Genomic DNA, 25,279 nt, shown 5'->3' with positions numbered 1-25,279 from the left:
AGTGATGCGCCTAAAGTGAACCTATTTACAAGGCGGTGTTAAGCCACAAAAAGTGGCTTAACGCCGTTTTGTAAATATGGAGAAGGGCATATCTCCACCAGAACGTTGCTAAAAGTGACGTTCTGGTGGCGATATCCCCTTGTAAATATACTCCTTAATTTTTTAATCACCAAAATTGAGTGTTTTCGTAATTCTGATTTACCTTCTTGCACTGGAGCTGACAGTGATGATGTGAGGGAGGACAGGAAAAGCTTTATGAAGAGTGGATCAGTAGAAAAAGGAGCTCCGAAAAATGTTGGTAATATAGGGATGGAACTATGGAGGCAACTTTGGTAAACAGTGATTGCTATCTAGGAACTGGAATTGTCAAGGAAATCAGTGGGAAGCTGTAAAGTGAATAAGCACTGGGTGCTGCAAGTGAATTCTGGAAGTGGGCAGCAAATGGGCTCTGTGGAAGTGTAAATGTGCACTTTATAGTAACAGCTTACAGATAAACTAAAGAATTCATCTCTCACCTCTATTCCTTCCATCTCATACTCCTCCTGCTCAGCCTTCAGAGTCATTTCTATGAACAGTTGCTGAAGTTTCTCATTGCAGTAATTGATGCAGAATTGTTCAAAGCTGGTGAGGAGGAGTTTAAAAAATAAATGTACAGTATTGTTAATCGTTGAAAACAATCATGTGTTTTGTTATTATGAAGAAGGAAGATACTATGTGGAAATTAAGTTCCCACCAAGGTATTATTACTTAAAACACAACAGCAATGTATAGGTTTCTGAGTGTTTATTAGTGCTATGACAACATAATGACCAGTGAAAAAAAGAAAGTCTAGAAAAGATAATTCAATTTGGCAAAACCTGGAAATTAACCAATTAAACAGCCCTCCAAGTAAGGAAATAATTAAGCGCTATTGCTTGCAGCTATGGGAATAATTGCTATTAATTACTAGGTCCTGCATTTGTGGTCCCATGCTGCAGGTGATCAATTACTGCCACACAACTAAGAATAATACGGTTATCAGTAGCCTCCAGGTGACAAACAGGTCATTTGTAATACATAGATTTCAGCAGTCATGCACCAGCAGCCAGTCTGTCTCCACAGCAAGGCAATGCACTTCTGCTGTTCCTGGTAGGCCATACACTCTGGCACCTCTGGTACTTCCAAAGCTGTACTGAAACCTCACATGCAAAATCATTGTTTCCAGTTTTCCACGCATAAATGCCAAGACTTCAGCGCTTCCTGTTAGACCTTGTCAGTGTAACCTCACACCCTATTATTCCAGAGCAAAACCTCACCCATCGGTTCCCTTCCCACATTTGTCGGCAAAGACACAAGAAGTGGCTGGTGTGTCCTTCTTACTAGATAACCCACATCGCATAGTAAGAGCACCAGTTGTCGTATCATGCAAGGCGGCATCTTGCTCAATAGTAAACATCAGAAGCATTCGGACAAGAAGCAGATGAAAAGCAGACAACCACAGGTAAAAAGATGCTAAAGAAGGCTCTGTGAGTTGTAGAATATTTCTAGTTATTTCCCAAGAAATAAGCCTTCCAATTGGCAGGGTGACCCTGAACAGATAACTACTAGATGAAAAGGACCTTGACCTGACCCTGTCTGTTGAAACTATTGAGGAGAGAACAGGAATGAATCTAAGGTGTTAGCCCCATTGATTTGACATGAGCATTCCAATATTCTGTCCTGGAAATGATTTCAGCCTATGACTCTCCTTCTCACTTGCCAAAATCCTTAGCCCATTTTTCTGCTCCTTTGGAGGGCAAGATCTTGCCAAGGGAAATAGAGGTTTCACAACCAACAGCTTCTGCTTGCTACAATCATTCCATTACAAGTGGGAGCCACAGGGCAAGGGAGGGGAAGGCTGATGTGAATTATATATTTTTTATAACATTCTGCTCGCACATGTTCTGATACGAATCCTGAAAATTTGTAACACTGGGTGTCAATTGCTCTTACTCATTACTTGCACTTGGCATCAGCTCTGGCCCATGTTAAGAACGACAACGATCACATTAAATATTTACAATATAGTGAAGGGGCGAATGTGCAAGCAACTTCATGATGAAATGGGTGAGCCAGTATGAATGAGACACTTATTGATGGAATAAGTGATTTACTGAATAAAGAAGTGCCTGGGCAGTAAGTAATAAGTGAGTGTTATGTGATGTGTATTTTTAAAGCGCATTGTCACCCACGAGGGTAACCTGGTGCCAATCAGGTGTGTGTGCCTAGCCCTGCCTGGGGTAGGTTGGTTAATTGAAAAGCCAGGTCTTCAGCTTCTTGCACATTTTAAGAAGAGAGAAGGAGGATCTGGTGTGGAGTGGGAGGTTGCTCCATCCCTGACTCATTCCAACATAAAACTCTAAAAGAAGAATAAAGTTAATCTACTACTTGGATCCAATCCACTGCACTATCTTTTTTTTAACCAAATGTTCACTGAAGAGATTAGAATTCAGATGCTTCTGGAAAAGGAGGCTTTTTTTTTTACCTCCGATCAAATAGACTGTAGGTTTTTAAAAGTACGTTTTTCTTTATCTTAGAAAATGCTCAACTGCTAATTTACCCAGCTGTAAATTGTACTATTTCACCATACATTCAGATCTATAAAAGCACTGCGTGCAAGCTTGCTGCAGCTGATCTTATGTTGCGAGAAAAAGCTGCAAGCCTAGATGTATTGAAGTGTATTCTCTTTCAGACAGGAGTGACTGCCAGTGTAAGGATTTTGGGGGCCCTAAGCAAGAAATATTTTGGTGGCCCCTGTTTGGCACAACTTTGTATTTTATTGCCCATTGTCTGCTAATTCAAGCTTCATCTTTTCTAACATTATTGAGATATGTGTTTTATGTATATTAAGGAACAGAAATACACAGAAGTGAGATAGAGAGTGTTAGAAATGGGATTTCTGGTTGGCTCAGGCTTGCGCCAAAGCCAGGCAGAAACCACCACTCTAGTCAGGGCAAGGGAGTTACACGCCAAAGATAACCCCTGTTCACCCCCTTGGTAGCTTGGCACGAGCAGTCAGGTTTATCCCGGAGGCAATGTGTAAAGCGTTTGCGCACGCACACAGCAACAACATCCCAGCTACACTACAAAAGGAACTCCACACAAGGTTATATAAAAATAGCCTTTGTATTCTCAAAACACATCAGATAGTAATCACACAATATACATTGTGCCAACTGGCACGGGCAATATTCACAAGGGATTATTTACACAGGACAGGGCCACATGGGCCACTGTCAGGATCAACACTTAGCAGAATTTGGTACAAGTAAAAATAGATCATAAACCTAGAACCAGTAGCCACTGTTAATCACTGTACTCCACCTCAACCTGTAACATTACTTTACAGTATGCACAGTCACATCAGGCGCAAATTTCATCCTGCGCCAACCTCACCTGCATAAACACATTATGCCATCTCCTCACTAGTATAACTCACATTTAGGGGCGTAAATCACACAGTGAAGTACAGTCTCACTAACACAAACCTAAATAGGTAAAACAACCTCATAGGCCTAAACCATCTCTAGAGGTATCAAACACAGGGTGCGTAAAACATACTATACACAATACATTTCCTAGCACCACATTTAGAGCCTATACCTCTACAAGTCCCCCCTGGCCAACTGGCCATCCAAGAAGGGGCTCAAATGCCCTGTGTCCAGAATGTCATGGCGTGCTGCCAATGCAGCGAAGGTCAAGGGTGCGCCACTGCGCAAAACCTAAACGTTGCAGCTGCCCACTACTTGCTGGGCAGCTGAAAACAACAACAGGGATTAAACATTGCAGCTGGCACTAAGTGCTGCGCAGCTGGGGAGGGACTGGCACCACTGTGCCACCTCTGGCCCTCTCAGGGGCTCTCTCCTAAATTGCCCTTCACGGTGGAGCCATCTAGCTCTGGAACAGTGGCGCCAAACTGTGGAGCGTTGGAGCCCTCTGGCTCTGAAATCAACTGTGCCCAGGAGCACACTGGCTCCTTACATACTCAGATATAGCCCCAAACGTTGGAGCCACGTAGGCTCTGTAAATACACATTCCCCCTAGAACTGGAGCCCTCAGGGGCAACAACACGGGCTCCTCTGGCCCGCGGGACCCCCACCGGGGCCCTTTAGATAAATGGGGCCATCGTTGGAGCCCTCGGGCTCGGGAGATAACGCAAATATTGGGGCGGTCCACTGCCATCCGGGCCGCCCTAAATGCCCCCCTAGCACAGGCAAGCACCCACAGGGTGCTTCGGGGGCCTCTTCACAACAAAGAAAGAAGCCCTCACTCACTGGGCTCTGGAGACTCGCTGGGCTCCTCGTGTGCTCCGGTCTCGACTCCTCTCGTTGTGGCGGCACATGGGGCTCTCCCTACTCATGGGAGCCCCTCCTCGTCTGTGTGATGATTTACCCGGTCCACCATCTTGAGACCGGGGCTTAGAGCGGAGCCCGCGAGGCTCGGTGCGGCTTCTCCCCGGCCGTCTCCTCCTCACCCGGGCAACGCAGCAGCACCTCTTCTGTGGCACGGGGCTTCCTTTCACCTCTGGGAGCCCTGTGCTACAATCGTCCCCCTTCTTCCCCTCGCGCCCAAAGCGGCGTGGGACAGCATCCCCCTGGCAGGGGGAAGCAGAACTGGGACACTCCAGGCCCCGCCCACAGTCAGGAGACACGGGCCTGGCTTCTGGTTTTGTGCGAGGGCCACGGCGGTGATCTCCTTTGAAGCGGGCTGGTCACCCGCTTCAGACATAAATCAGAATAGCAGTCATGACGCGGGGTGGGCACCCGCTAGAACTGCTAAATTAACTTAAAGGCGGACATAAGGCAGGGTGTGCACCTGCACTCAAAACTCCAAACAAATCAGCGGGTTGGGCACCCGCCCGATGGCGGCATCCCAGGGGAATCCCCAAGGTGGAAGCCTCTCTTCACGGCAAAGAGCAGCATCGCACGGCAAAGCCCATGCTCCTCCTCAGCTACAAAGAGGAAAGTCCTTCCTAAAAGAGAAATTAAGCAAAGAGCTTCCAAGACGCTAGGAGCTCCAAGTAAGTCCTTTAGGTATCAAGGGGCAAGGCAGGGCCCAGGGGCCAGCACACAGGGCCCTCCAGCAGGGAGGCAGCCCCCATGGCGCTCCCTCCTGGGCCCCACCAGCAGCATGCCCCGCAGGAAAAAACCGCAGGGTGTTGCTATGGGCGGCTACGCTCAATATGGAAAGTTATGCCCTTACTCCCACTAGACTCCAGGAAATTGCTGGTACAGGGCCTTATTCTGTCAAGACTGGATTATAACAACGCCCTTTTCCTGGCTGCACCGGAATACACCCTGAACGTGCTCCAGAGGGCACAGAATGCAGCCGCAAGACTGCTGACGAATACACCCAGAAGAACGTCAGAGAAACCGGCCTTGAAAGCGCTCCATTGGCTGCCCATAAGAGCGAGAGTGAAATTCAAAGCGCTCTGTACAGTGTTCAGAGTCCTCCAAGGCACAGGCCCTCCGATCCTCAGAGATCTGATCCGCCGTTACAAATCATCACGAACGCTCCGCTCTGGCGAGGAAAACCTGGTAGCTATCCCGAGAACAAAAAGAGCAAGGACCGGAGGACGCCGCTTTTCAATAAATGCGGGTCAGCTATGGAACTCCCTCCCAACATCAATGAGGAAAGAACCTAGCTTGACCAGATTCCGAAAATCTCTGAAAACGTTCCTTTTCCCCCAGAATGACTAACATCTCTGGATGCGGTTCAGAGGAGGTCTGTCTGTGTGTACACGTTGCGCTGGGACGCTCAAGGGCAGCCATGCGCTTTAGAAATTCTTTTTCATTTTATTTCATTCATTCAGGAACAGCACACCAAGAACTGGACATTTTACATGGGGTCACAGCCCCTTTTTATACACACATTTCCTTTGTTTAAAAGGGTGCAGGCAATGGGTGAATCTGCTACAACTGGTTCAGGGGACCTCCTGAGCACTTTGTTTTGCTCAGCCCCTCTCTCCCTTTCACTGGCCAGGCTAGGGACATCAGACGCACCACCGAGGGTGGAGCCAGCATTGTGGAGGAAAGGCACAGCCCTATTGAGCTCCCAGGTTCAACTCCTCCCTGCCATCAACATGCAGATCTCCCCATTCACCACCAGGCAGACCCATCCTGACTGCTGGAGCCAGGCACACCAGCCATCTCCAGCCAATCACAAGCCAGACAGTCCATTCACATTTACTGCACGGACATGCCAACTTCTAGAAGTGGCAATTCTCCACTAGACACAATAAATCTGCACACATCATCGCGCAGCATTTAATCTCATGAGTCCGCACATACCAAACTCGCCCTTGCACTCCCCACACATCAGGAACTACCAAGGACACACATATCCCCATGCATTCCTATGGGAGGGCAGGCCACTCTTACCACACATACACAGAGAGCGCACGCACTTTACACTGGACCACAGTGAAAAAGTGTGCACAGGCTTAAAATCACCAACACCAGGTTACAGAAACAGGCTAGGAAAATGCAAAAAGTTTCGGGGTGAATTTGCCAAAAGGGCCAAGTCCAACAGAGAGAGAGTTCACTTTCCCAGGTAGCCCTTGCACGTGGGGCCCCTGGGCAATTGCCCATGACTTAAAATGTCTCTGGTCACTCCATGTGTACGATATTTTATTCATTAATTGATAGCTTTTTTATTTGGATTAAACATGTGAGGTATTCATGTACCTTTGTGCAGTTATGATTAGAGCAACAACTGTGCAAGGTTTAATTGACAGAAATTCGAAATATCATGTTTCATCTCTGTGTTTCTATGTTTTCTAGGCTTAACATGGCCCACTTTTGGAGGGAGAATCTTTCAACACATTTAGAATACACCACCGTGTTTGAGCATGAACGTGTGATTTTTCTGCACAGATCAGCAGACGTTTCCACCTGCTGACTGGTCTTATTACAGCAGACAATTCTCTGTTGTAACACATTTGTGACAAGGTGTAAGGTAGGTGAGGGTTCTGAGGTAGTACTGTTGTAGACGTTAATGAACACCTGCAAACCTGTCAGTTTAATATTATTCACAGACTTTTTGAAGGTCACTTCTCCCACTGGAAAGTTATTTCAGTAAAGAGTAGGAGTGAGTGTTTTTTACTGGACAGAGAGTAAAGGATACACTTGCATATTGTCTGTAAATCTACAATCCATTCAGGTGTACTTTTAAGTTATTCTGTGACTTGAGGTAAAGATTTAACATTTTTCACGATTCACATATTGAAAAAGAAAAGTGATTGCAATCTCATTTTTATGTTCTAGGTTCTTTCCTGAAGTAATTAGAGTTATTGTGAAATTTCAGTGTTAGACTAGTCAACCTTAGGGTGGTCTTCCCCTAAACGTTTAGCCTTACTTTTCCTTACGTCTCTATTTTTGCTGATCTAGTTTTTGTTGGCCTTAGGACTCTGTGCACTTTACCACTGCTAACTAGTGCTAAAGTGCGTATGCTCACTCCCTAAAACAATGTCACATTAGCTTACACCCCATTGGCACATTTCATTTACTTAAAGGTCCATAATAAAGTGGTACTATATTTCATCAGGGCCCCTAAATTAAAAGCTACCAGTGGATGTGCAGCACTTAATGTGCCACCCACACATGTAGGCCTTTACACATGCCCAAGGTGTGCCATTGCAGCTTGTGTGTGCAGTTTTAAACTGCCATTTGGGCCTGGCAAAATAAACCTTTTGCCAGGACTAAACATAACGTTCTAATACATATAAATAACCCATACACTTAAATCACCCTTAGCATCAGCCCTAAACAGCCCAAAGGACTGGGTGCAGTGTATTTGAACATTGGGACATGCACTTTTAGTTTTAAGTTTTACATGTCCTGGTATTGAAAAAGGCCTACCCCCAAGCTCCAAAGGATAACATTGGATTTCCTTATTACCTTTAATAAGTGATAACTTACAAATGGGAGCATGTAGGAACATAGAGTTTGGGAAATAAAGAATTGTAATTGAAAACCCTCTTTTGTGTTAAAGTTGGATTTTAAGTCACAATTCATAAAATGACACTTTTAGAAAGTTGGGAGTTTATTGTCCCAACCATTTGGTGCCTGCAGCCTGTATCCTGGGTCAAATGACTAGGTGTAGCTGACAGTTGGTCTTTGAGTATTACACCCAGGCAGTGAGATAAAAGGGTAATATGTGTTGGCAGGGTGAATCATTACTGACTTGATATGTGGAGGAGCTGTCACCTTCTACATTTACACATCACAAACTAACTTACATGGTCTTTTGTGCCCCCAGACAAGCTGAAGTCAGGACAAGAAGGCAGGACATTCCATGCATCTCTGGGGGTGAACAGCTCCAGAACCTTCTCCTATTTTAAAGCTGGCACCAAGTATAATTATTGGACCATCAGACCCAACTCTTTAGTACATATCTGGACCTGTGGAAGACTCAGAAGAAGAACTGTTGTGCTGCTCTGCTGCAAGAAGGACTGCTACTCTGATGTCCTGCTACTCTGCTGCCCTGCTGTCTGAGTGAGGAGCGCTGGACCTGCACCTTGAATCCAAGGCCGCCAGCATGACTACAAGGGCTAGTTGGCTTGTCCTATGATCAGAGCCTCAGGGACAGAAACAACTCCAATCACTTTCACCTCGGCACCTGTATTCTGTTTGTTTTTAGTCTTTCCCTCCCAAGTGGTGAAACACCAGTCCTTACTTTTGTAATGGGCCTGAAGGTGCTCTGCGAGTCCAGCAGTTATCTGTTAGGCAGAACCGACACAGCGTGACCCATCTCTTCGCAGCTCTGCATCGGAATCGTAGCGGTGCGATGCACCCTTGAAACCGTACTTTGCATTGCAAGCATTCCGCAACAGCATCTTCGACGACGCCGCAGGGCATTGCATTCTAAGCCCCATTGAAGGCTTCATTGGATGTATTTCTAATCACACATTGCAACCCTCAGCTTCTCAGAACTGCAGCTGCGCGACAAATCTTTGATGCAGGATCTTGCAATTCTCCACAACCAGAATTTAAGGTACTTTGTTCAGCTGGCCTAACTTAGTCTCTGTTTCTGCATCACGGTCAGCCTGAACTTATGATTTTGTCCTGGTTTGGCGCGACCAGATAACCACAGTTGGCCCTCTGTGGTTCTAAGCACTATTTTCACTTAAATCTTTAAAACTGTATACATCAGTTCCGGTTCCATTGATTGGATTTATATTGTTTGGTCTCAAATAATTTATTAAATTAAACTTTATTTTTCTAAATCGATGTGAGATATTTCTTGTGTTGTGTTTTCACTTGAATACTGTTTGAAGTGCTGCATAAATACTTAACATATTGCCTCTAAGTTAAGCGTAACTGCTTTTGTGGCAAGCTACCAGAGGTTTAAGCACAGGTCAATTTGGGGTTTGCTTGTGTTTCATCCTGACAGGAATTGTGGTTGCTATTCGAGTAGGGGTTCACCCACCTCAACCAGTAAACCAATGTCCTACATTCAACCAGCCAGAGAGACAGATATCTGGACCACTCCAAAATGTAGATGAGAGTGACAGGTATTTTAAAGATAGATGTGCAAAAAAACAAATGGCTCATTGAATGAATGGTAAACATTTTTTAGTGACTGTGTACTTTATTTGTTAGTTTTTTAAGGTTGAGGAGCTTTACTTGTCATTAAATATACAAACGAAAAATGTACACTTTTTTACTTTTCAGCAAGGCATATTTGCATCACTAGGTCTCAACTATCTAGAAAACTTTTCAAAACACAGCAAGGGTAATGAGAACAAGTTATTTCTTGTTTGGTGTCAGATTTTAATTTTCTTTTGTTCTGCATCTTTAGTGATTCAAATGTTGTGAGTGGCTGAGGCACAAGCAACAACAGAAGTCACACCGTACTTTGCAGTTCCAGTGTCAAGCATGATATTCTTCAAACAAAGTTGGTTTGAGGCGTTTCAGGAAATTATCACACCACATTAATATTTGGATACAAAAATAGCATAATTGAATGCCAACAACAGATCTTTGGTCCATGTTGTGACCATCTTTTTAGATTAATTGGTGCACTAATAGCTTGAATTCTACTGTCTACAGGTATTCCGGAATGTAAATGGTAGTTCAGGCATCCTGGCACTGAAGTCAATGATTGGGGTTGTGTTTAGCAGAAGCTGCAGAAGCCAAGAAGACAATAAAGCAGTAATTCTGAGACTATTGCCATATAAATGTTGTTTGGCTGGAATAGAGTTTGGAGGACTGTGGATTTCTATAGGGATGTCCCAGCTATGACTTTTAAAGTCGTCGGACAAACAGCTAAAGTAGAAGATGTACTGGAGACAGAAAACCACCACTTTATCACATATTTCCCTCATTGTTGTAAATATAAACTCTTAGTTCATTTTCCCTCCCAGGTATGTATGAAGAGTTTGTTGTCATTGCAGAAAAGGCAGTTAGGTATGGTACCAGTGTCTTTAGTTAACATATGTTAACTAGTGAAATTTTTGTTATGGTGCCACCAACGCCATGTAACTGGAGATGAATCTCAGGGTAGAATTCAGATTGCAATATGAGGCCCTACAACAATAAAGCAAAAACTCATCTTGGAACCTCTAGTATTTCCTAAATAGCGTTCCCTGAAGGTAGGATAGGCTTCACAGAGATCTATTGCGAATAGCCATTCTCTTTTTGGGATAGAAGGAACTATTTGCACCGGAGCAAATATTCAATAAGTCTCCTTACTGATAACTATATTGCTGCATTTCAGATCCAGGCGAAGTCACAATCTTGTGGCTGTACCAGGAAATATCTTGAGAATATCTCTTCTTTTTGGTGGTAACTTAGAACTTTCTCTGTTGCCTATCTGTTGTACTTTGCATAGTCCTTTTACTGTTGGTGAAATAAGTGGAAATTCAGATAACCGCTGTCCTGAATGTGTTTGTAGCGGCAAAGCTAGGAAATGTAGAATGTAACCGTTCTGGATAATATATAGTGACTAAGAACACATAGTGTTCAAGACTGGACGAAATTGATTTCTTAACAGTCACCCATCCCATCATAGCACAGAGTAGTAGAAAATGTAGGAAGTAGTCACTGTTGCTTCCTTTTCTTGCAAAACACCTTGGTCTTTGATATCTTTGCTCCTTTTGAAAAAGTGGAATTTGATGTTTTTGAAAATTATGCTTCTTCTGTCTACAGAGGATTCAATTAAGTCTTCGTCCTTTCTAGGTCTCCTGCTATAAGTGTGTCTGATTCTAGGCTCTCTTTTGGACAGCCCCAACTGCTTGTACTTCAAACAAGGTATTTTTCTGAAAAAGACAAGTTTACCAGGCAGGTCTATAATCTTCTGCTGAACTTCATTCTTAGGTGGATGAATCGAAATTTGCCTAGCATTGTAACAGTAAGTTTCAATTCTATTAAGGACACGGAGGCGAGGATTATGCTTATATCTTCTTCGCTGATTTTATTCACAAACTCACAGCAGCAAAAAAGCAATAACATCAACCCTACCACAGAACAAAGGGTATGGGCGAAACAAAAGAACATGTCCATAAACTACAACTCCCATAAACACCATAAGGCAGTCCATAATGTAGTCCTTTCTTAGTATCCACTGCATCTAGGTAAGGCATCCCTCTCATGACCACTTCCTCTTTCTTCACGTGAGTCACGCCATTTCCTTACTGGTCTTGCTTGACGCCATCATTTCCAACAAAAAACACCACAGCGTCAGCAGTGAAAGGGAAAAACTGCCAGCGTTCAAAGATCAAACAATGCACAACATTCAAGTTTCATCACCATAGGACGGGAAAACCTGGGTACTTACTGCAATACGGGCGGGATATCTCCGCAGGTAGCCTGGGAGGGATAATCCTCGCCTCCGTGTCCTTAATAGAATTGAAACTTACCGTTACAAAGCTAGGCAAATTTCGATTATATGTCAGGACTGGAGGCTTCAGATTATGCTAGTTTAAAGCTTACTCACCACAAAATGTGCAATATCGATGACTGGTTTGAAGTAAAACCGCTTAAAGGTGGAATCCTAGGACCAGTCCGCAGCACGCATCAGGTCCTCCAACCGGGCACCTAAAGAGAATGCTTTGGAGGCCATGGCCCCTCGAGCCGAATGAGCACCAAACTGCCTTGTGTCAATGCCTGCTTCCTGCATGATCCACCGTACCCATCTGGCAATGGTGGGAGAAGAGACAGCCTTGTGCAGCTTCCGCAGCGCTATAAGCAGCTGTCGTTCGCCCGGAGGGCAAAGTTCCAAGGTCAAGTCCTCATAAGCCTTCAAACACTGAACCACGCACAGTTTGGGAACGTCCACGAAGTATGGGTAAGAAATCGTCCTTGAAGCGCACTTCGTGCGACGCCCCAACGTGAAGACTACCCCATCCGGGGAAAAAACCGTTGCCGAGATATCCAAGGCGCGTACATCCGACACTCGTCTGCATGAAGTCAGACACAAAAGCATTGCCAACTTTGCCGAAAGCTCTTTCAAGGACAGATACTTGTTCGGCGGCCACGACAAAAACGGGTTAAGGACCAGGTTAACATCCCAAAGGATCGAGTAACGCGGTTCCGGGGGTAGAGAAAGTCGAATTCCATGCAGGAGTCGACAAACAAAAGGATGTTCCCCAATCGGCACCCCCGCCACCGGTTGATGGCCCGCCGAGATTGCTGATCGCATTGCATTGATAGTACGATAGGCCAAGCCAGCCGAAGCTGATTCTGCCAAATAATTCAACGTAGGAACGACGCCTGCGACCAAGGGATCCAGGTCCCGTCAAAGACACCAACGTGACCACCTATTCCAGGCAGAGCAATAACGTTTAGTCATGCTGCTGACCCAGGCCTTGGAGAGAAAACTCTCAGCTGGTCTCACAAGGCCCGGGAGCGACCAACGTCGCCCGAAAGCCTCCACCCCATGAGGTGAAGAGAGCTCTGATGAGTGAGCAGGTGATGGAGCTCCCCGTCTTCGTTGAGAGAAGTTGCGGAAACCGGGGGAGTAGGATTGGAGAATCCCAAGAAAGTTCCAGAAGAACCGGAAACCAAACTTGAGACCTCCACCAGGGAGTCACCATGACCAAGTCCACCCGTTGGCGGTTAAGCTGGGCCGTTCTCAGTACCATCGAGAATGGGGGAAAGGCATAGGACGTCTGTCGACTCCAGTCTTGGAGGAAGGCGTCCGTGGCCTCCGCAATCCAGACGGGACGCAAACAGGTCCACCGAGAACGGACCTGGAATTGCCAAGCGATCATCGGCCCTGTCCCAGACTTAGTGATAGAGTCCGACGCCAGCCGGGCTGGCTGGGGCGCCCGCTGTGGAGAGTTTTCCACAGGCGGCGCCTGTCGTCCGGGGAGCAGCAGCTCCACACCAATTGTCTGGAACTGTTGGCCGGGTCCTTCGCGGTTCGCTGCTGGACCAAGGACACAGTTCGCTCCTGCGTCTTGCTTCGCATGGACAATATCTCCGCTGTGCGCTATGTCAACCATTTGGATGGCACTCGCTCTAAGGCTCTTTCAGACTTGGAGAAAGACTTTTGGAATTACTGCCTTGCGCACCAGGTGTCGGTGACGGCGGAATACTTGCCGGGTCAAGACAATCAGGTAGTGGATTGGCATTCCCGGCACCTGCAAAATTCCAGTAAGTGGAAGCTGGACCCGCAGATTTTCGAGTGGCTGAACGGCCTCTGAAGCCTCCATATGTGCAAGCCACCAGGCCATCTCCTCCTTCACCTCGTCCGAGAGGGGAACCACCTGATCGTAAGTCAGACACCGCCGGAGATGGTGCGTCTTGAGGCATTGAAGGGCCCGGTAATGCAGGGGCCCAGGAAAGATTGCCTGGATGGAGGAGGACAGGAGACCTACCACCCGGGCAATCTGACGGAGACAGGTATGCGATCGTGAGATTGTCTGGCGGAGAATGTGGCGGATCTTCCCTAATTTTCTGGAGGGAAGGCTCAGGGTGCATGGCACCAAATCCACAGAAAAAACGAGGAACACCACTGACTGGGACAGAACCAAAACGGACTTCCCGCTGTTGATCACAAACCCAAGACCCTGGAGCAAGGAAATCGCCCGGCGAAGCTGAAGATCCAACTGCATGGGACACTGTGCCAGGATCAAGATGTCGTCCAAATAGACTATCATCCGGATACCCTGGCTCCGCAAAAATTCCACCGCAGGGCGGTTGAGCTTGGTGAAACACCAAGAGGCTGAAGAAAGCCCGAAAGGAAGGGCGGTAAACTCGTACACCTGACCTCTCCACCGGAACGGCAGAAAACGCCGGTGTGGAGGGTGAATGGGAACCACCAAGTACGCATCCTTGAGGTCCAGACGGATCATCCAATCGCCGGGCAACAACACATCCCTCAAAAGATGGATCCCCTTGAAGCCGGAAGTTCGGCGGAAGACTAACCAACCGTTGAACTCCTTGAGGTTGATTACCGGACGCTTTCCGCCATCTGCTTGTCCACCAGGAACAAATTGCTCAAGAATCCCGCTGGATGTCGAGTCGAAAGACAAATGGCGCCTTTGCGAAGCAGGTCTGAAACCTCTTCATCGACCAGTCGTGCATCTGCGCAAGAGAAAACGATAGGAGGAGGAGGCCTGACTTGACGGGGCTGGTCGTAAAACTCCATGTGGAAACCCCTTATAGTCTGTAAGACCCAGGCGTCCGCCGTGATAGCGGCGCAAGCCTCTGGGAACAAGGCCAACTGCCCCCCCACACGGACCTGGTCCGCCGAGATAACACTCACCGTTGGAGGAATTTCCGGCAGCGTTCTTGAATCCACCACGGCCACGGAAGCGTTGTCCTCTGGTTGGATAGAAGGTGTTGTAATTTTGGGAGGAGTTATACTGCCCTCGCCCGGAGCCTTGATATCTGTTGGTCGCCTGCTGACCACCACAGCCGGTCGCGCGGCCCCCTCTGGGACCGGCCCCCCTGGAGAAACGCTGTTGGAAGAACTTCTTAATACTCGATTGGGCTCTATCTAAGGACGTGAAGGTATTAACAAATTTTCCCAGTTCTCTTATAAATGGATCTCCAAAGAGACCACCCTGGGCCACAGCCCCTGCCTCGGAAGATGCCAGATCCCCCAGCTTAGGGTCTAACTTGATCAGGAGGGACCTCCTGCACTCTGTTGATAACGCGCAGTTCGCGTTTCCCAAGAAAACCACCACTCTCTGCGCCCAGTTTGAGAGGACCTCAGGGGAAATGGCTGCCCCAGACACTTTCGCCTCTTCAGCCATGTCCAGAATTTTTGTTATCGGGCCTATGGCGTCCAAGAGCTTATCTTATCGTAACTTCGCCACCTTCTCCCCAGGGGTCCAGGCTGCTGACTGCGGATGCATAATTTCATCCGGGTCTAGCATACCTGAACTATCCTGTGGAAGTTCAGCGGCAGAGCCCGAAAGCCGCCAAGAACGCACCGACCCATCGTCATTGTCAGTGTCCACTGGAGAGGCCGGACCAGAAGACAAAGGAGCTATCCCTGTGGATCCCGAAGGGCCTGGGGCCGGGGAGGGCACAGGGGCGGGTTCGGTTGCCTTAGCCAGGAATGCTTCGCGCAACCTCTCAAAGGCGTCCCTGTCCACACCCTGCACCCCACTCGACACCCCTTCTTTACAAGGTCTTTTAGGAGCTGGTGGATCACCCCCTGCAGCAGGTACAGTAGGAGCCCCTAGGTGTGCCTGGGTCACCCTCTCGCACTCTTGTATTATGCGTGCCGAGAGACGATCCTCCATAGGTTCAACAATCTCAGTGACGCACCTATAAATAGAGCTGTCTACAGCCTGGTAAAACTCATTATCATTGAGGTAGCCCTGCGACTCCTCCTCCTCATAGTATTCATCCCCCATCCCACCAGGGGTCTAGCGCTGACCACAATACCTCAAATGGAAAAAAACAGAGAATCAGCCTGAGGAGCAGGGCAGCAGGCTATAGCCTGACCAAGATCTAAGGAGCAGAGCGAGGCTGCTAACTATTAATGCCCAGTGGAACCGGGAATAAGGGGGGCACTCAACCCACTAGCGCGCAGGCCCTCCTAACAGAAAACCGCAAAAGTGCCTTTTTTTCGCCCGCAGGCGGCAACGCGGTCAAGCCGCAATACTGACCCCAACCGGGGCGTACGTTTGCAAAGCAGTGGGGGCTATACAGACTCAAGGCTGAGCGTTCCGGTGGGATGACAGGGGAAGCCAGGCACAAACATTCTCCTCAGTGCGGTCCCCTGACCACAAACGCACGCCGAGGAGAACGAGACGCTCTGGCTCCCCCTAGTGGCCGATGAACAAGGCAAAGTCGCGTAAGGACAAAGAATGTCCCGCGGCTTGAACAGGCTCTGAAAAGAAAACGGAGCACCATAAAACACCCCCCAATACCAACCATACAAGAAAATATCAAGAAAACCCTCAATTATGCACAATAATCGTATCTAAATTGAGGAGAAATATGTAAAACCACTTAACTGGCTGCGAAGCAGCGAAGAAAGAGGAAGTGGTCATGAGAGGGATGCCTTACCTAGATGCAGTGGATACTAAGAAAGGACTACATTATGGACTGCCTTATGGTGTTCATGGGAGTTGTAGTTTATGGACATGTTCTTTTGTTTCGCCCATACCCTTGTGGTACGGCTGATGTTATTGCTTTTTGGCTGCTGTGAGTTTGTGAATAAAATCAGCAAAGAAGATATAAGCATAATCTGAAGCCTCTGGTCCTGACATAGAATTGTGAAACTGCAAAAAGAAAATCCATGTTCCATATTTTTTGCTGCAAGATCTACTATATTGGTAAATGTTTTAATGATATGATTTGAAACCACTGGCCAGTGAAAACATAATGGCTTCTTGTCTGCGTTCATCAAGGTCATGCTAAGTATAATTAACCATGTTGTTCCATAGGTATAAATTACTGGAACTAACTGCCCAGAGGGCCAATGTGCCATTGGAACTAACCTACTTCCAATCTGTTTGCTTTTTCCAGAGAAGAAAGTGTGGTGGGCTGAAGAAAGAGAGGAAGACTCCAATGCTCATCTTTTCTTCATCGCTGAAAACTACCACCATTACTGGATAATCCTCTATTTGTAATAGACCATGTGGTCTATTACAGATAGAGGATTATCAGAGGAAGCAGTGTAGTGTATTTCATGTCTCTGAGGCATGCCCTGCTGGGGCAAGGTGGGGTAAGAATAGTTTGTCACCTGCTTTAGAACAAATGATGCTAAAGATAGTTTTCACTTTTAGTGTGCACCAAAGATTCGAAGATCACTGATGTTCTAATTGGTGTAGATTAGACAAAGCTAACAAAGAGCTCTTCACTGTCCTGAAAATTCTCCTGAAATACAAAGTTTAATCAAAAAGGGATAGTTTTATGATTCTTTCACTGATGTTAGGAGGACCAGTAGATACTGCGAGTCCCATATTAACTCTTGGCTCAGGAGGACAAGTAATTCTGAGCTGGTCTCTCCTGCGTGGGGTGTTTACACCTACACAAATGCTCTACTCAATCCTACCATGTATCATAGGAGAAGAGGAGGATGACCTTTGCATCTGATACATTTAGCAGCTTTGGTGCTAGAAATGCAGGGGCAGAGTCTATAATATCCTCTGCTGTTACATTTTTGAAACTCAGTTTCTCAGGTGGTGTAACACGGATAGTACCTCTGCAATTAGAGCATTATAATCCAGTGCCTCGATTTTGAAGAATGCATCCACAATGAAAACAACAGGGTAATACGAATTGAGGTTAAACGTGATTCTATCAATCTCTAAGGCTTACTCAAGGATCAGTGAAATGCTGAGGATGACCAGAGCCAGTGTAAAAAGGTGCATCAGTGTTGATGGTGGCCTTGACGCTGTACATGTCACAACCGAAGTTGGGACAATTACTACCCGTTTTAGGTCAGAATAGGAGAAAAGTTGACACATTCGTCAGGGCCAGACTAGCAGTAGCGGGCACCGGGCAATCCCCCGGTGCGCCGCATGGGTGGGGCCGTTTTTGTTACAGGGCCGTTTTTGCAGCAATCGGCCCTGTAACAAAATCGTCCGAAAACCGGCCCTGGCAAAGAGCGCAGTGGCACCCCCAATGCCCCCGGGGGGGAGGGGAGGAGGCGGCCAAGCACTTTTCCAGGGGCGGTTTTGGTTCTCAGTCCGGCCCTGGCATTCGTTATTTCAGTAGGAGGAAAATGAGGCTCAGCTTCCAATCTCTTTCTTTGATCGAATGCAGATCTCAAGACGCTGGCAGGTGAAAGAGATGGACTAGTGCAACTATGGTCCAAATATCTTGGAGATGTTTTCCTTCCGTGCCTCTCTATGAAAGTTTTCATTTTAATCCCCTTACAGTGTGCACCATTTTCCACACCATGGTGTTCAGATTAGACACAAACTCTGATTAAAAGACCTGTGACTGATGCAATATAATATGGGTCTGAAGGGCTAGTGGTCTTAAAGGGATAGGCACTCAACTAACTGATCAGTCTCAGTTGCAAATCTATGTAAAAAATATGCAAATGTTTGATTGTTGCTATTATGTTATTAAATTATAATTGTATTTTGAAAAACTTTTCTATAATATGTTTCAAGATTCACTAAATTATTTTGCTGGTTATTACATGTTGAAATCCCATGATGGGGAATTGACAAATTCTAAAGTACAATTGACTACTAGGCACCCACATATTCATTTGGTAAAATACTGCAAGGACTTGTCGGTTTTCAGAGATGAATCATGGACTATGTGCACTTTCTCTTCCCACCAAAGTCAGGTTTTTCTTACTAAAGAATATACAAATTAAGTAGTAAACATCACTTTTTGTCTATTAGTCATTCAGCCGCTTCATATGTATTACCTCTTAAAAAGATATATATGTATAATTTTAGAAACTCTCATAATATATGTACTAAGGGACCTTTGGAGCCGACTGTACCAATTTCAGCCTTGCGCATGGAGAAAAAAAAGTCTGCGGGTCCCAGCAATTTACAATCCCTTCTCTTAGCTCATGCAGAGGATCAATGAGTATGCACTATCAAAGAAGATCCAGTGACGCAAGTGTACATGACATTCAACAATAATGGCATGTATCACAGAGGAGGCAGAGCCTGCTGACTCTAGCAAGTCATCATTCAGTCACCTTAACTCAGTCGGAGAACTAATAAATATTCAGACGCAGAGCATGCACAGTATTTCTGTGTAGTCACAGGAGGCCACATTGAGGACCTGCGCCTAGTGACCCAATCAGCTCTGAGTAAACACATCCTACATATCCACACCTACACTAGTGACTGGAGGCCAAAGACTAACATTTTACATTGTAAGTTAACACTGGAACCTCCAAACTACTGTCTCCATTTCAAAGTCTGCCTTGTACAGTAGTGTGAGATACTATGCTTTTTTCCATGGTAATCACTTAGCTTAGAATAATTTAAAGATGGCTGAATATTACCCTGAATAACTTTCATTGCAATGGATAAAAACAACATAGGGTATCAATTTGAGCTTTTCGTTTGTTTGCAGATAAGACATCGTATTGAATGCTAGATGTGATAGCTAGATCCTTGCTAGACGGGCTTACGAGAACATCAATTGATAACTAATGACAAACTTACCTGTTTGTTTCCAGAACTTCAAATCCATAAATGTCGAGCAGTCCAATTACATTCGTTTTTGGTGGGTCCTGTGAAATACAATATTAAGAGGGTTACACAGTGAGAAGCATCTTAAATCTTACAGAGAACCCTACCCTAATTGTCAAAGGAAATATTAATAGATAGGAAATCAACCCAGATAACAAAATGTGCTTACTTATAACTACAGAGCTCCAAGGATGGTATGTTTTCTAGGCTCACATGATTTGAATAGTATTGGTCTCCCGGTTGGTAATTCTTGGTACGTAAGTGCACGTTAGTTTCAGAAAAACATAAAACAATTCCCATATTTATATCCCATATTTAGAGCTCACCCACATTGTTGTGGCTGTTTCTTTCAGTCAGTATGTGGACGGGCTTCAGTTACTTTCTCCAAAGTGCTGAAAGCCTAGTAGCATGTGGTGTACAATTCTACCCATTAAGCGGCTTACAATGCCAGGTCGATGTGTTTCATTGCGCAGAGATACCTCATCTGGAGTGATTCAGGCACATTACAAATTAAATTAACATAACAATTAACATAACATGTGACCGTATCAAAGATTAAAAGATACCTTTGAAAACTGACAGTAGTTAGAGGTAAGACACTTTTTTCTTCTCCTGTACAGGATCTTTCAAGAATGTGCAGGTTTTGATTAGATATACAAAGCATTGCTTACCTCTGAAGATTGGAATGTGAGCATGTAACAAAATGTTGTATTCAGCACAGAGCACCCTATCTGCGTATCAGCTCTTGGATTTGTTTCAAGGCAATTGTGCTCTGCAAATGCGTACTGCGTCTTCCAAGGTGCTGATTGGAAATCTGAATATATGACGTTCCAACGAATTCCGTTGCAACGCATGCCTTTACCACGCATGCGTTACAACGGAATTCGTTTACCACGCATAACATTTACCACAATTACTAGCATGGTGACGTCATACGTCGTTAAGAGAAAGCGGAAGTTTATTTTCCGTTTTCTCTTAAACGACGCTGATACCCGACGTGACTTCAGGTGAGTTTCTTTTTTGGGGGGGAGACCCCCCCAAGCCCCCCTTTTTTTACTTTTTACCTTTACGACATATACCTTTACTACAAACCTCGTAGTAAAGGTATGCGTGGTAAAGGCTTTCGTGTTAACCACGCATGCGTTGTACTGCTTGCGTGGTTAACGATTTCGTTGCAAAGGCTTCGTTGTAATGGCCGTTTCCCTGCAAATCTATTGAAAAGATGTTTGTTTGCGGGATGTAGTTGGAACCAACGTCTCTAGTTCCTTAATACAGGAAGTAATCCATCGAGCTATACCTTGATTTTATAATTTCTTCCTCATATTGGAATAACCATATGCTACAAACAACTGATTTATAGATCGACAGTCATTAATTCTATCTGCATATAATATCTCAGAACCGTTTTGGCACCCAAAGTGTACAGATATCTCGCTAGAAGATTTCCAGCTGGGCAAAAAAACAGTCAAGTTGACTTGAATATCACCTAGTTGGCTATAATATGAGATGCCACTTGGAGCAGGAATATTTGACTCTGATATACTTGGGTTTCTTTATGGTGCTGTTCTATTCAGCGCTATACGGTCCTTTTTTCAAGTAACGCAATGTAGAATGTCGCGGACGTGTGATTTCACTCGAGTTGGTTACTCTGCGGCTGGCGAAGGACAAGCATGATCCTTATTGCTGTATGACAATAAACCCTTACTCTATCTGTTAATGGTGTGAAAGTGTCACTAACACTTAGTCCTTTGCTTTGTCCTTTAGATCTAGCTGATGCGAAGGCAACCATGAACGACTTTTTTCAAGAGAGATACTGAAATTTGCAATAGTGAAATGTTTTGAATGAGGCAAAACACAGTTCATGTTCCAGGAAAGCGTAGGTTAGTTCTAAAGAGGATACTTTCAATTTCATCCCTAAAGGATGTCGTTCGGCTACTAGCAACCTAAGAACAAAGACAATGTTGTACTCCCTCTTCAGTAGTTTGAAATAGGTGATAAGGGAACCTTGGTAAATGACAGTAGGAGAGGGACCTGTGCTAGCTGTTGAAAATAAGCAATAATCTTATGTAGATGAATTACCAGTAGTTGATGATAATTTTGAAGCATTCAAAATAAAATAAATGTTGCTTTTTAGATATGTCCTCCCCGCACATTCCACCATGGACTAACATAACAACATAATAGACTCCTTAGGTAAGTGTAGATGTCTATATTCTGGAATTTTAGGTGCCATTTCAGGTGCTGTGATTTAACTAGCTGGATCATGGTGAATGATCAGAGCATGGTAATTAGCCAAGACATTTTCCTGAACCGTCGGCATGATGGAGCGTTGCCATCACGTGTGTAGCAGATTCAGATATCTGCATTTTTTGGACCATGTTGGTATAGGGAGAGTAATGCTTCACACAGTCCGCTTGAGCTGTGAGTACAGAACTGTGATTAATGAGATGGAAAAAAAATATATTCAGATTTGTTGGACTAGGCGATCAAAGGGTACTTCACCTAGCTTGTGCATGTTCAATCCCTTAGTCCTAAACAGGAATGATTGTAGGACTTTCCTGGCCATCCTAAGGTCTGAAGATTTAATCTGCAGATACTTTTTGAGTTGTTGACCAGTAGTTTTTCACTAAAAGTTTCTCAAGTGCACTCCATTTCTGGAGACAGACGCAGACGTCACTGGTGTTCTATCCTGTACTGTGCAGATATTCTTCAGCCAAAAGCTCATTTGGCGTTTGGATTGAAAAATCATCCAGGTAAAGAAAGATGCCAACAGCATGCACACTGCTATCATCTCTTTTTCCCTCCACATTAATCTTGTCACTAAGACTCTGCCACAAAAAAACATTTGGGCACGAAGTTGGAATCGTGCCGACCTTGTCGCCCTATCATCCTCCTTGTTAAATTCCTCCCCAGATCTGGCTGGCTTACCATCCTCTTCACAAGCTGTCGCGATTGACTCCTGGCTCACGGAGGGATGTGACATAATAGCCCCTTTACGCCGGATATCGACCAAAAGACCTAAGGAGGCAAACCGGTGGTTTAACGAACATTTAAAGGAAAAAAAGCTGTCCCTCCGGCGAGCTGAGAGACTGTGGAGAAGGAAGTATTGCCCAGTACAGAAAACGCGCTACCTTGCACTATTGCAGGAATATAAAAAATCCATCTTAGAAGCAAAATCTGCTCACTTCTCTTCCAAAATCTTAGCGTCTGAGAATAAATCGAAAGAAATTTTCAATATCGTTAATGAGCTGGCCTTTTCGGATAGGACCAGCCCCAACCTCCCTCCTACCCAAGCCCTGTGTGATTCTCTGAATCATTACTTTTTGGACAAAATCTCTAAGATCAAGACTAACATCCCCCCCCCTCCTCTAGCTATGTTGATCCCCTTCCCCCCTCTGTTCAATCCTGCTTACTTTCGATTCCCCCTCTGACGGAAGAAGTTCTCTTGAGATTACTTCCCAAGGTAAAATCGGGCTCCCCGGCCGACATTTGTCCGGCCCACATCCTTCAACGGATCTACTCAGTCTGCACTCAGCCCCCGATTACCTTCCTTAACAGCTCTCTTGCACAAGGGGTTGTAATTCCCGCCCTAAAATCGGCCTCTATTGTACCGATTTTAAAAAAACCTGGTGTTGACCCATCCTCCCCAACCAACTATCGGCCCATCTCCTTGCTACCCTATTTAGGCAAGGTGCTTGAGCGATATACCACGTCGGTACTCAGTGCTCACGTGGAAGCAACTGGCGGCTTGGCATCTTGTCAAGCGGGATTTCGGCCCAGGCATTCGACTGAAGCCGTTGTGGTGTCGGTCCAGGACGAACTCAGGGAGGGCTTGGACCAGGGCAAACACCAGGCTCTGGTACTCCTCGATCTTTCCGCCGCGTTTGATACGGTGGACCATTCCATCTTGCTTTCACGTATCAGAGCGGCGGGAATCGGGGGCTCAGCCCTGGTCTGGCTTTCGTCCTTCCTGCGGGACCGCACCCAGGCAGTCCGGCTGGGGGATTTCACATCAACTCCCCTTAAGATCACCTGCGGTGTTCCCCAGGGCTCCTCTCTTTCCCCTCTTTTGTTTAATCTGTATATCTACCCTCTCATCTTTGCACTCCAGCAGCTGGAGGTCACTGTATATAATTATGCAGATGACCTCCAGCTCGTCTTTGATCTTTCTTCCTCTCCTCATTCTATTTCTAATTTTCAAACTGTTATGATTTTCATCAGGGATTGGATGAGCCACAACCATTTGAAGTTGAACCCAGATAAGACCGAGCTGGTTTTCACGGGTGGCTCCTCCAGTCCCTGGACTTCTTCCTTTTGGCCCTCTTCCTTTGGTCCCTCTCCCACTCCCTCCCCTACCGTCAAGACCCTTGGCATAAGAATGAATAACCTCCTCACTCTTCATTCACAAGTTAGCTCTGTCGTCTCTTCTTGTTTTTTCACTCTCCGCACTATCCGCACTGTCTCTCGTTTCTTTTCCCCTCTGGCACTAAAACTAATCATGTCTGCCCTTGTGATCTCCCGGTTGGACTATGCCAATGCCCTATACAACGGCATCCCGGCCTACAGTCTAAGAAAACTCCAGCTAGTGCAGAATCAGGCGGCTCGGCTAGTCTATTGCCTCTCCCGCTCTCATCACTCCACGCCACTTCTAAAGGCTCTACACTGGCTGCCTGTCCGGCAGCGCTCTCTTTTTAAGATGGGCTGTATGGTCTTTCAGTCACGCCAGGGAACTGCCCCTGTTTTTATCTCCGCCCTGTTGAAGGAATATGTTCCCACTAGGGAGCTCCGGTCCTCGTCCCAAGCTCTCCTACAGGTTCCCCGTTTTAAGAGAAAAAAATGGGGTGGGTCCAAATTCTCATTTCTGGCACCCACCTTTTGGAACTCCCTTCCTGCCCATTTACGTCTGGCCAAAGATTATTCTTTCTTTCGTAAGGGCTTGAAGACTTTTTTGTTCAGCCAAGCTTTTCCACTGTGAATTCAATTCTGAATCGATTTCTGTTTATCCCTCTGCTTCTGCAGTCCATGTTCCCAAAAGCGCCAAGAAACCGTCTGGTGAACGCCGCGCTATAGAAATATTTTAAATTCAAATTCAAATTCACTGAGTTGGATGGACACCTCAGCCAGGACCTTGGCAAGCACTCTTGTGGTTGGTTGCAAGGCAACACTCAGAACTGGAAGCATGGACCTCAGAATCCTCCTTGGTTTAGTAGACATTTTTGAAGCCTTGAGTTTAGAAGAAATTCCCTTGAAACATGAGGCCTACTAAACCCTTTGCTGTGATTATCTTAAACCTTTTTATATCTGATATATTTTTGAAGGTGTCCGAAATATAGAATAGGACATGACTCTCCTGACTTTTTCAGCAACAGGAAGTGAATTGAATAACACTGTGGACAACTTTACTAACACACTAACAGGTGAAAAGTGATGAACTGGTAATACATTTCCAGAGCAAAACTTGTTTTACACTGGAAAATATCCCTAAGTTTTGCAAAGTAAGGCTTTGCTCTACATTGCGGCAAGGGGGAGGGGGGGTTCATTGGAGGTATATGGGCACTCCCATGCAACCAACCATTGAATTTGATGCAAAGTTGTATTACAAAAAAATAAACAGGGCTTTGCACCAAAAATGTATACCTCCTGGAGGCAGGATTAATGTGGAGAAAAGGTTTTTCTTTC

General features: G+C 45.7%; 1 protein-coding gene across 1 annotated transcript in view; it reads right to left on the bottom strand.

The window, feature by feature from the left end:
- MYO1H (myosin IH) overlaps positions 1-25,279 on the bottom strand; it is a 655,926-nt gene that overhangs the window by 413,301 nt on the left and 217,346 nt on the right. The window contains exons 10-11 of the mRNA XM_086943103.1: positions 19,574-19,641; positions 516-621 (exon numbers count right to left, since the gene is read on the bottom strand). Of these exons, the coding sequence (XP_086799229.1) occupies positions 516-621; positions 19,574-19,641 (174 nt within the window). The remainder of the gene's footprint in view (positions 1-515; positions 622-19,573; positions 19,642-25,279) is intronic.

Source organism: Lissotriton vulgaris, chromosome 11 (assembly GCF_964263255.1).
Source record: "Lissotriton vulgaris chromosome 11, aLisVul1.2, whole genome shotgun sequence".
NCBI classification, from domain to species: Eukaryota; Metazoa; Chordata; class Amphibia; order Caudata; family Salamandridae; genus Lissotriton; species Lissotriton vulgaris.
Note: the sequence above shows the minus strand (reverse complement) of the source record. Positions and strands in the feature narration are given on the sequence as shown.